This window comes from Mobula hypostoma, chromosome 21 (genome assembly GCF_963921235.1).
Source record: "Mobula hypostoma chromosome 21, sMobHyp1.1, whole genome shotgun sequence".
Taxonomy (NCBI): domain Eukaryota; kingdom Metazoa; phylum Chordata; class Chondrichthyes; order Myliobatiformes; family Myliobatidae; genus Mobula; species Mobula hypostoma.
The window spans coordinates 52,806,763-52,818,985 of NC_086117.1; the positions used below are offsets into that span (position 1 = coordinate 52,806,763).

The window sequence follows — 12,223 nt, forward strand, 5'->3', positions numbered from 1 at the left end:
ACTGTGCCAAATACAAAATAAATAATAATAAATATATAAGCAGTGAATATCATAAACATAAGATAAAGAGTCCTTGAAAGTGAGTTCATAGGTTGTGGGAATAGTTCATTGTTGGGGTGAGTGAAGTTATCCCCTCTGGTTCAAGAGCCTGATGGTTGAGGGGTAATAGCTGTTCCTGAACCTGGTGGTCTGGGTCCTGAGGCTCCTGTATCTTCTTCCTGATGGTTGAGGGGTGATAACTGTTCCTGAATCTGATGGTCTGGTCCTAATGTTCCTGTACCACCTTCCTGATGGTTGAGGGGTAATAGCTGTTCCTGAACCTGGTGGTCTGGGTCCTGAGGCTCCTGTATCTTCTTCCTGATGGTTGAGGGGTGGTAACTGTTCCTGAATCTGGTAGTCTGGGTCCTGAGGTTCCTGTACCACTTTCCTGATGGATGCTGCTTCCCTGTGACAACACTTATATACTCTACTTACTAGTATGACATCTTTTTATAACCTTTAATCATTAGAGAGAAATTTTACACCATACAATTCTATTCCTTCTGGATCAACACAGGAAAATCTTTGTAAAGGAATGCCTAAATAGTAGTTTAAGATTGAGGTTGCATTAAGCATTCAATATGTAAATGTGTTGACATTTTAGTTGATGGTTTTAACTTTTTTCTTCTCCAAGATAGAAAGTGGTGCTTCTGAGGAGTTTTTTTTAACCACTACAAAAGTACCTCATAAAGTTATAGATGTGGGAAGAATTGGTATTTCTGCTGTCACTAGAGGGTGATGCCAAATTGAAGGTGTCAGTTTGGACTGCCGAGTTCATCCATTCTGTGCTCTAGGCTGTGGTGTTTCAAAGCGCCGCTTGGAAATTGCTTCACAATTGTCAGAAAGTCACACTCTAGCTTGATTGTGCTTTCTTTAGCTGAGTCCTCATCTCAAATATTTAGAGAAAAATCAGATTACTAGCCCTGGATGGACTTTAATGTCTATCAGATGCATTCTCTTTCATGCAATTCAGATCATCTGTCATCTTGGATTATCTTTTTGCAGAGCTGCCAAGGAGATCTAAGTTGTTAACATAAACCTGTTAACTCAGTTGTTAAAGAAGCCTCCTTGATGTTAATCTCAATTTTCTGCGATGCTGACATCAGTCCTGAGTATACCCTTATATATTCTCACTAGATTATATACAGTGGATTCCATTTAATTGGGGCACATAAGGACTAGTACATTTTGGCCCAATTAAGTGTCTGTCCCAATTAGCCAAAGTTTCATAAAATAGTCAAAATGTTACAAAAAAGATGAACTACTGTTTAACTGAGTAACAAATTATGTATTTAAATGGAAATACAGAACAAATTAGAACATTCTCAATACTGCTAGAGTAATATAAAACTGTGTATTAGTTCCTAGTAGTTATTGATAGAGGAATTCATCCAGTGTACATTGCTGTGTTCTTTTGATTAGCTGTAAATGAACAAAATCAGTGCAGACACCTAGTGCAGATAATGGACTACCTTCATATGATGCTTTTGACGATTGCATCCTCCAAATCTTCATTATCGTTGTAACATTCAAGATGATTGTCAATACCTTAAAATTCCTCATAGTTCTTAACTTGTTGAAGTAGTGAAATTGTTTCATTTTTACTCCCGGCCGTTTCTGGCATCTCTAAGCCTGAATGCTTGAAACTGCAGTGAGCAAAACGGTTCTGAGTTGTCTAACTGCTTATTTCTTGTCAGCTATCAGAATAAGAATCAGGTTTAACATCACCTTCATATGTTGCGAAATCTGTTAACTTTGCGGCAGCAGTAAAATGCAATACATAATAATGGGAAAAGCTGTGAACAGTAAGTATATTAAATTAATTAAGTAGTGCAAAAAAAATTGAAATAAAAAGTATTGAGGTAGTGTTCATGGGTTCAATGTTCAGTGACAAAAATCTCTGATTTTTAACGGAAACGCCCACATATGACACTATTTAAAAATTCTTTACTCTAAACATGGTGTCGTCTTTAACAGCCACACAAGTGCACATGACTAATGCTAGATAGAGCTGTTCAGCAACATTCTCCTGCGCCAATTAAGCAGTATAGTGGCGGGGTGGAGATATGTCTCTACCAAAGGAGGTGTAAGATGCACCTTACCTTCACTAGCTTGCAGGTCACCCTTGGTCAAGATGTAGCATCTGCTTATCCCCCCCCCCCCATCCCAATCAGGATCACGTAAAGCCATGGGAGCAGGTGGTAGATGGTCATATGAGTAACTGGCACCAGTCACAAGTCTTGCTTATATGACCACTGACGCCAGGCAGAGAATCACGGAAGAGTATTGTCAGTAGCTGGGGTCAGTGTAAAGACACTGCTCAGAAGAAGGCAATGGCAAACCACTTTCAGAAAATATTTTGCCAAGGACAATCATGGTCCAGAGACCGTGATCATATGACACAGCACATAACCAATAAATGAAGTGTCCCAAATAAACAATGGGGATCGCAGCTATTTTCTCAATTAGTTTTTGTTCTTTAAGAGTTGTCCCTAATAAGTGGCTGCCCCATTAATCTATGGCCCAGTTATCTGGAATCCACTGTATGACACATTAGTGGTGAGTATTTTGGTCAGTATTTTTTCATTGTATGAAGGTAGATTTTTAAATAATTGCAAATGTTGGACAATAGTCCGTGTTATAATTATTGTTCTTCACTTTAGGATGAACCATCGTTGCAAACCTTGCAGTCTTGTAAGGTTCACATGCTGGTCCTCATACTACATGGTGGTAACATACTGGATCCGGGCAGTGGAGACCAGACCTCCAAGCAGGCTGACGTCAATACCATAACCTCAGTCTTTGACACGGTGATGAGAGTCCACTTCCCCGCAGGTCTCGGCCACATCGCAGCGAAGCTGGTTCCGTGCCCGGCCATCTGCTCCGAAGCCTTTTCGCTGGTCTCAAAGTGAGTGTTGCTGCTGTCCCGGGTTTGGTGTGTCGCTGGTCAAGGAGAACACACAGCAGGTCCACTGTCTACCTGGCCAATATTTGTTACCACCTTCTGAGAATGAAAGGGTTACCATATGAGGAGTGTTCGGTTGTCCTGGGCCTGTACTCATTGGAATTCAGAAGAATAATGGGGGAGCTCATTGAAACCTATTGAATGTCGAAGGGCCTCGATAGAATGGACGTGAAGAGGATATGGTGAGGGAGTCTAAGATGAGAGGGCGTAGCCTCAGAATAGAGCATGGGCTCCAAACCATTTTTATGCCATGGATGCCTCCCATTAATCGAGGGGTCCACGGACCCCAGGTTGGGAACCCCTAGAATACGGTGACGTCTATTTAGAACGGAGACGAGGAAGAATTTCTTTAGCCTGAAAGTGGTGAATCTGTGGAATTCATTGCAACAGATGGCTTTGGAGGCCAAGTCATTGGGTATATTTAAGGCTGACGTTGATAGCTTCTTGATTAGTCAGAGCATGAAGGGATACAGGGAGAAAGCAGGAGATTGGGGCTGAGAGAGAAGATGGATCAGCCATGATGAAACAGCGGAGCAGACTTGATGGGCCAAATGGCCTAATTCTACTCCTGTATCTTATGGTCTAAAAGGAGATGCCTCAAAAAGATGGCATCCATCATTAAGGACCCCCGCCATCTGGGACATGTCCTCTTCTCATTGCTACCATCAAACATGAGGTACAGGAGACTGAAGACACACACTCATGGTTTTAGGAACAGCTTCTTCCCATCCACCATCGATTTTCAGAATGGTCCTTGAACCTATAAACATTAAAACATTACTTTGCTCTCTCTGTTTGCACAATTTAAAAAATATGTATATTCTTATTGTAACTCATTAAAGTTATGCATTATACTGCGGTTGTAAAACAACAAATTTCAAAATGTACTGTTGTGATAAATCTGATTCTGATTCATAAAACTGATGAGGTATTAGCTATGAAAGAAACTTCATTACCTCATAGTTTCATCTAATAAAAACTTAAGTACCAGTTTCCATAACTTTAAAAAACAAAAACTGTTTCATAATGTCCCAGATAGAAGCTCACCCTGATTGATGTGCTAACACTCTCAATAATGTAATTAAAAGAATGAACAATGGCTGCAAGAGGGTATCCTTGCAACAACAGGTTCTAACAGAAGGAAGCATTAAAGAAATGGGAATGAAGGGGTTAATGTAGGAAGAGCGCTAGATTATTCTGAACCTGTACTCCCTGCAGTTTAGAAGAATGAAAGGGATCTTATTGAAACCTATCGAATATTGTAAGGCCTAGATCAGGGGTTCCCAACCTGGATCCACAGATCCCTTGGTTAATGGTAGGAGTCCATGGCATGAAAAAAGTTTGGGAGCCCTGGCCTAGATAGAGTGGATGTGGAGAGAATGTCTCCTATAGTGGGGAGGGTCTGGAACCAAAGGGCACAGCCTCAGAATAGAAGGATGTCCATTTAGAACAGAGATGAGGAGGAATTTCTTTAGCTAGAGGGTGGTGAATCTATGCAATTCATTGCCACAGATAGCTTGGAGGCCAGGTCTTTGAGTCTATTTAAAGCAAACGTTGATTGGTTCTTGATTAGTAAGGGTGTCAAAGTTTATTTGGAGAAGACAGGAGAATGGAATTGAGAGGAATAATAAATTAGCCTGATGAATGGTGAAGCTGATTCGATGGGCTGAGTAGCCTAATTCTGCTATGTCTTATGGTCTTATGGGCATTGTTGTAGCTTCTGCCTTTACAGAGAACTTTTGCTCTTCTAGCCTCAGTCCCTTGAGCTACGATGAGGGCTGTTTATCGAACAACCAAGACCACATTCCACTGGCAGCCCTTCCTCTGCTGGCTACAGCCTCGCCCCAGTACCAAGAGGCCGTTGCGACAGTCATTTTCAGAGCAAACCAGGTGTACAGTGATTTCATCAAGTCACAAGAAGGGGCCTCCTTCAATGGACAAGTAAGTAACCTGAAGGAAATCCAGCGCAACACACACTAAAATGGTGTAGGGACTCAGTAGGTCAGGTGGCATTTATGGGATAGGAATAAATAGTTGATGTTTCTGGCCGAGACCCTTCAACAGGATGAGAAAGGAAGAGGGCAGAAGACAGAATTAAGTGGGGGAGTTAGAGGTGATAGGAAACGACAGGTGGCAGCTATTAGCCTCGGTTGTAGTAAGGACTGGGCCTCAAGCCGCAGGCTTGCCTGCTGCTGCAATACAGGAGAGGAGTTGCCAGAGGTGGTACGGTGTGGTTTCATGCTCATTGAGGCTGGTCTCTCCAGTCAGTGCTGCCTGCAGTATTCAGTCAGTGGAATGACAGGCTGGATTGCATGCACTGCTGGGAACTGTACCATCAATTTGTGGGACATGTCGCTTAGGGTCTTGGGCTACATATGTGGTTTTTTTTTCACGTGACTGCTTTTTTTTGCTCGCTATTTTGAATGTGCTGTGGCCTCTTACACCTTGGCCCCAGGGGAACACTGTTTTATTCGGCTGTATCGATGTATGTTTGAATGATAATTAAACTTGATTTGATTTGAGCTGAGACCAGCTGAAGGGGAAGGTGAGTGAGTGGGGAGGGGGTATGAATTAAGATACTGGAAGTTGAAAGGTGGAAGAGGTAAAAGAATGATGATGAAGGAATTTGATTGGAGAGAAGATTGGACCTTGGATAAAAGCTAAGCAGGAGGGGCACCAGAGGGAGGTGGTGGGCAGGGGAAGGGAAGAAAAGTGGTTAGAAGGGAGCCAGAATGGCACTGGAAAAGATAGGAGGTGGAGAAATTAGCAGAGGTGGGAGAAATTGATGCTCATGCTGTTGGGTTGGAGGCTACTCAAATGGAACATGAGTTGTTGCTCCTCCAACTTGAGGGTGGCCTCATCATGGCAGTAGAGGAGACTATGGACCGACATGGGAAGATTGAAAGGTGAATTAGCAAAGCTGGAGTGATTATATTAATGTTAGGAAATGATGAAGGGTTTTATGTTCCTCCCCGAGTGACTGATTGCTGATGTAAATTTTTGTACACTATGGCTAGAGTTTCCCATTTAAATGAAATAGGTCATCGATCAGTTTACAGTAAAAATTTCAGATAAATTCAGAATTTTGTTTCACTCGTTCACTGCGTGTGGACATTTCTGGGAGGATTGGAATTTTCTATCCATCCCTCATTGGCGTCTTCTGCTGAAGATGCTGCCACCGGAATGTGGGATCAAGAGTTCTGAAAACTGCTCAGATCAGGATGGTCACAGAGGTGCAGAGCATAGAAACAGGCCCCTTGGCCCATCGTGTCCATGCTGATCGGCATGCCCATCTATACCCATTGATCTTACCTGCATTAATTTCATTTCTCTCTCTCTCTTAAATTATCCAAATGTTTCTGCTTCCACCTCCTCCTGCAACTTATTTCAGAAACTGACTACTCTGTGTATGAAAAATGTCCTCCCCAGTCTAAGCTTGTCCCACGTGGCCCATAGCCTTTGAAACCTTCTATACACGTACCTGCCCAAGTATCTTTTAAATGCTGTTAATGTCCTTGCCTCAAACATTTCTTTTGGATGCTCGTTCGGTATACCAGCTATTCTCTGGGCAAGAAAGTTCCCCCATAGATTCCCATTAAATCTCTCCCTATCAGCTTAAACCTGTTCCCTGTGGCTCTTGGTTCCCCAACTCTGGGAAAAAGATCGTGTGGATTCAAAGTTCAAAGTAAATTTTATAAAGTATGTGCAGTATATGTCGCCATATACAACGTGAGATTCATTTTCCTGTGGGCATACTCAGCAAATCTACAGAATAGTAACTATAACAGGATCAATAAAAGATCAACCAGAGTGCAGAAGACAACAAACTGTGTAAATGCAAGTATAATTAAATAGCAATAAACAACGAGAACATGAGATAAAGAGTCCTTAAAGTGAGATTGTTGGTTATGGGAACATCTCAACAATGGGCCAAGTGAGTGTAATTATCCTCTTTTGCTCAAGAGCCTAATGGTTGAGGGGTAGTAACTGTTCTTGAAGCTGGTGGTCTGAGTCCTGAGGCACTTGTGCCTTCTACCTGGTGGGAGTAGTGAGAAGAGAGCATGTCCTGGGTGGTGGGGATCTCCGATGATGGATGCTGCTTTCCTACGACAACGTTTCATGTAGATGTGCTCAATGGTTGGGAGGATTTTATCGTTGACATATTGGGCCCAATCCGCTTCCTTTTGTTGGATTTTACACTCAAAGGCGTTGGTGTTCCCATAGCAGGCCGTAAATCAGCCAGTCAGCACTCTTTCCACCACGCATCTGTAGAAGTTTGCCAAGGTTTTCGATGACATTCCAAATGTCTGCAGGCTCCTGAGGTGCTGCCATGCTTTCTTCACAATTGCACATAGGTGCTGAGAAGGGGACAGGTCCTCTGAAATAACAGCACCCAGGAATTTAAAGATGCTAACACTCTCCACTTCTGATCCTCCAATGAGGACTGGCTCGTGAACCTCTGGTTCCCTTCTACTGAGGTCTATAATCAGTTCCTAGGTCTTGCTGACATTGAGCGAGAGGTCGTTGCTACGACACCACTCAGCCAGATTTTCAGTCTCCCTCCTGTATGCTGATTCATCACCACCTTTGATTCAGCCCACAACAGTGGTGTCATCAGCAAACTTGAATATGGCATTGGAGCAGTGCTTAGCCAGACAGTCTTAAGTGTAAAGTGAGTACAAGAGGGGCAAAGCACACAGCCCTGTGGTGCACCTGTGCTGATGGAGGTTGTGGAGGAGATGTTGTTGCCAGTCCAAACTGACTTAGGTCTACAAGTGAGGAACCTACCTGTCTATACGCCTTATGATTTTATATACCCCTATTCGGTCATCTCACGTTTTCTTTTGTTGCAGTGAAAAAGGTCCCAACCTGCTCAACCTCTCTCCATAACCCAGTCCTTCAAGTTCCAGCAACATTCTCGTAAATCTCCTCTGGGCTGCATGACAGCTTTCCCATTGCAGGGTAACCGAAACTCTAAAAGGTTCAAAAATTCAAAGGTTGAATTTAAAGTCGGAGAATTGAATACAGTATACATCCTGAAATGCTTTTCCTTTGCAAACATCCACAAAAACAGAGAGTGCCCCAAAGAATGAACGACAGTTAAACGTGAGAACCCCAAAGTCCCCCCCCCCCCGGTTCCCCCTTCCCGTGCGTAAGCGGCAGCGAGCAATGATCCCCCCTCCCCCAATGGCAAAACAAAAAGTGCACCCGCTACCAAGCACAAGCATGTGTTAAGTAATAATAAAGACACAGACCAAAGTTACCCCAAAGGCTTCACATTTCATCCGACATTTGACAAACCACAGGTTCTCTCTCTCCCTGGCAAGGGAGAGGGAGGTGTCCCCCATTTTCACAGCGAGCAGGAGACATAACAACAACCCACTGGTTTACGATGATGAAAGTCCATTTCGTTGCTTTTTTCAAGCTCAGATCACAAAGATCTCGTGTCTTCGGGCCCACAGCAAAAGATTTGCCGGCCTCCCTGAAGACACACAAGTTTCCTGCCATGACACCAGCCCTCGATCCACCCATCTCCAGAGCCCCGAGATCTTAGGCTTCCGAACACAATCGAGACTCTCAGGCCAAACCCTTGGCATGTCAAATAACAGCCAGTTGTGGAACCCCAAGAACGGGTCCCATTCCCACAAAGAACTGAAGCCTGCGTGTAACTCCAGGTCAGGGTCTTCAAAAGAACCCTGAAAAGGGAAAAATAAAGATATTAAGGGTGGAAATAGAGCTGTTTCAGAAGGTACAAGCAAAGGAGTCGCCGTTAGGTGCCATTGTCCCTCCTAAGCATTTTTCCAAATGCTGTCTCACCAATGTCTTTTACTTAACTTCTATATTCTGTGCCCTGACTGGTGAAGGTCTGTGTACCAAAAGACTTCTTTGCTGATTGTTTTGTGTGCAGTTTTTGGTCACCTACTGACAGGGAAGATGTAAATAGCAGCACTGAGAAAATTTACAAGGATGTTGCCTGGACAGGAGGACCTGAGTTATTAGGAGAGATTTGATAGAGCTATACAAAATTATAGATGGGGAAAATGCAAGCGGCTTTTTCCACTGAGGTTAGGTGGGTCTACAAACAGAGGTCATGGGTTAATGGTGAAAGGTGAAAAGTTCAAGGAGAAACTTCTTCAGTCAGGGAGTTGTGAGAACATGGACCGAGCTGCCAGCACAAGCTCGATTTCAACGTTTGAGATGTTTGGATCAGTACATGGATGGTAGGGGTATAGAGGGCTATGGCCTATGGTGCAGATAGGAGTAGGCAGTTCAAATGGTAGGGGTATAGAGGGCTATGGCCTATGGTGCAGATAGGAGTAGGCAGTTCAAATGGTAGGGGTATAGAGGGCTATGGCCTATGGTGCAGATAGGAGTAGGCAGTTCAAATGGTAGGGGTATAGAGGGCTATGGCCTATGGTGCAGATAGGAGTAGGCAGTTCAAATAGCTTGGCACAGACTAGATGGGCCAAAGGGCCTGTTGCTGTGACTCTGTGACACTTTGTCTACCTCTGATGCCACTCTCTGGGGACAGTCTACTTCTATCTCTCGATCCCTCTGGACAACAACATCACCTAGGACCCTACTGTTCACTGTGAGAGTCCTACCCTCAGTTACCTTCCTAAAAGACTTCCCCCAGGAAGAATCTCGATCCCCAGAAATTAAAGCTCTCCCCCTTACACCCCCTCACCATCCATCTATTCTTCTGCTGTACCTTCTGATCTATTGAACTATTGCATCCTTATCACTTGCTTTCTCAGTCTTCCCTTGCCCTTGCTGGGCAACAGAGCCCCCCCCCCCATAGGGTTGCCTTTCTGGTACTGGCACACCCTGAAGCCATCGACCCATCTGCATCCAAAAATGGAAGTGTGTCTCTGAAAGTGATGACCTGGGAACTCGTGAAATACTGAGTACTCCTCTTAGCCTTCCTGGTACACGCAGGCTGTCTGTTAAAATTGTATTCAACAAAAGAAGTACAATGTCAGGATGCCCAGAAGAACTTTTTTACATTATATTTTTTACATTTTTTACATTACCAGTCAAGGATTCATGAACTATGTCTATTTCATTTGAATATTGAGACATAGAGTCGTAGAAAAGTTCAGCACAAAAACAGGCCCTTCAGCCCATATAGTCTATGCTGAACCATTTAAACTACCAACTCCCATTGACCCGCACGTGGGCCATTGCCCTCCATACCCCTACCAAAAATATACCTATCCAAACTTCACTTAAACATTGAAATCGAGCTCATGTGCACCACTTGCACTGGCAGCTCATTCCATATTCTTATGACCCTCTGAGTGAAAAGGTTTCCCGTCGTGTTCCCCTTACTTAAGCTTTTCACCCTTAACCTATGACCTCTAGTTGTAGTTCACTCAACCTCAGTGGGAAAAACGCAGACACGAGGAAATCTGCAGATGCTGGAAATTCAAGCAACACACAAAAAATCCTGGTGAACGCAGCAGGCCAGTTAGCATCCATAGGAAGAGGTACAGTAGGGTCCCGGCCCGAAACGTCGACTGTACCTCTTCCTATGGATGCTGCCTGGCCTGATGCGTTCACCAGCATTTTTTGCGTGTGTTGTTCAGTGGAAAAAGCCTGCTTACGTTTACCCCTCATAATTTTGTATACCTCTATCAAATCCTCTCTCAATCTTCTACCTTCCAAGGAATAAAGACCTAACCTATTTAATCTTTCCTTATAACTTTGGTCCTCCAGTCCCGGCAACATCCTTCTAAATTTTCTCTGTACTCTTTCAACCTTGCTTACATTTTTCCTGTAGATAGGTGACCAAAACTGCATACAATACTCTAGGAAGAGTAACCAGTTAGTCCTGACGAAGGGTCTCAGCCTGAAACATCGACTGTACCTCTTCCTAGAGATGCTGCCTGGCCTGCTGCGTTCACCAGCAACTTTGATGTGTGTTGCTTGAATTTCCAGCATCTGCAGATTTCCTCGTGTTTACAATACTCTAAATTAGTCCTCACCAATGTCTCAAACAACTTCAACATAACATAACATCCCATCTCCTGTACTCAGTACTTTGATTTATGTGCCAAAATCTTTCTTTATGACCCTATCTATCTACCCGTGCGGCCTCTTTCAATGATTTATGGACCAGTATTCCCAGATCCCTTTGTTCTACCACACTCCTTTCTTTCTTTTCTTTTTAAATCTTTTTATTGAGTAAGTATACAAAAAAGGTAAACCATATAAACATTAATACAATGTTAAAGTATAATAAAATTCCAAAAGATAACAATACCAAAAAGAAAATACTACAAACAATGTAATTTAAGCATAAGAAACCAAGATAACATAATAGTATACTAGATTTTATATATATCAATGGAAAAAAAAGAAAAAAAAAAAACCCCCAAAAAAAAACCCACCGTGCAACTAACTAAAAGCAAAGCAAAGCAATGGGCTGACTTGAAAACAAACAGAGTTAAACTTAAAATCACGTCCTCAATCCCGACCTCCATTAAAACAGTGAAGAAAAAACAAGAAGGGTAAATATTACATTAAATGAAAATATCGAATAAAAGGTCCCCAAATCTGTTCAAATTTAAATGAAGAATCATAAAGGTTACTTCTAATTTTCTCCAGATTCAAACATAAAATCGTCTGAGAAAACCAAAAAAAGGTAGTTGGAGCATTAAGCTCTTTCCAATGTTGTAAAATACATCTTTTCGCCATTAAAGTAAGAAATGCAATCATTCTACGGGCTGAAGGGGAAAGATTACTAGAAATTTTAGGTAGTCCAAAGATAGCAGTAATAGGGTGAGGAGAGATATCTATATTTAATACCTTAGAAATAATATTGAAAATATCTCTCCAAAAAGTTTCCAAAGTAGGGCAAGACCAAAACATATGAGTTAAAGAGGCTATCTGCCCCGAACATCTATCACAGAAAGGATTAATATGCGAGTAAAAACGCGCTAACTTATCTTTGGACATATGTGCTCTATGAACCACTTTAAATTGAATTAGGGAATGTTTAGCACAAATAGAGGAAGTATTAACTAATTGTAAAATCTGCCCCCAATCATCCACAGAAATGGTAAGCCCCAATTCCTGTTCCCAATCTACCCTAATCTTATCAAATGGAGCTTTCCTAAGTTTCATAATAATATTATAAATCATAGCCGATGCACCTTTCTGACATGGATTAAGGTTAATTATCGAATCTAAAATATATATAGGAGGAAGCATTGG

General features: G+C 42.5%; 1 protein-coding gene across 11 annotated transcripts in view; it reads left to right on the forward strand.

The window, feature by feature from the left end:
* LOC134360022 (membrane-associated phosphatidylinositol transfer protein 2) overlaps positions 1-12,223 on the forward strand; it is a 307,102-nt gene that overhangs the window by 230,214 nt on the left and 64,665 nt on the right. For all 11 annotated transcript variants that reach the window (XM_063074026.1, XM_063074020.1, XM_063074022.1 and 8 more), the window contains 2 exons: positions 2,703-2,947; positions 4,756-4,945. In XM_063074026.1, the coding sequence (XP_062930096.1) occupies positions 2,703-2,947; positions 4,756-4,945 (435 nt within the window). The remainder of the gene's footprint in view (positions 1-2,702; positions 2,948-4,755; positions 4,946-12,223) is intronic.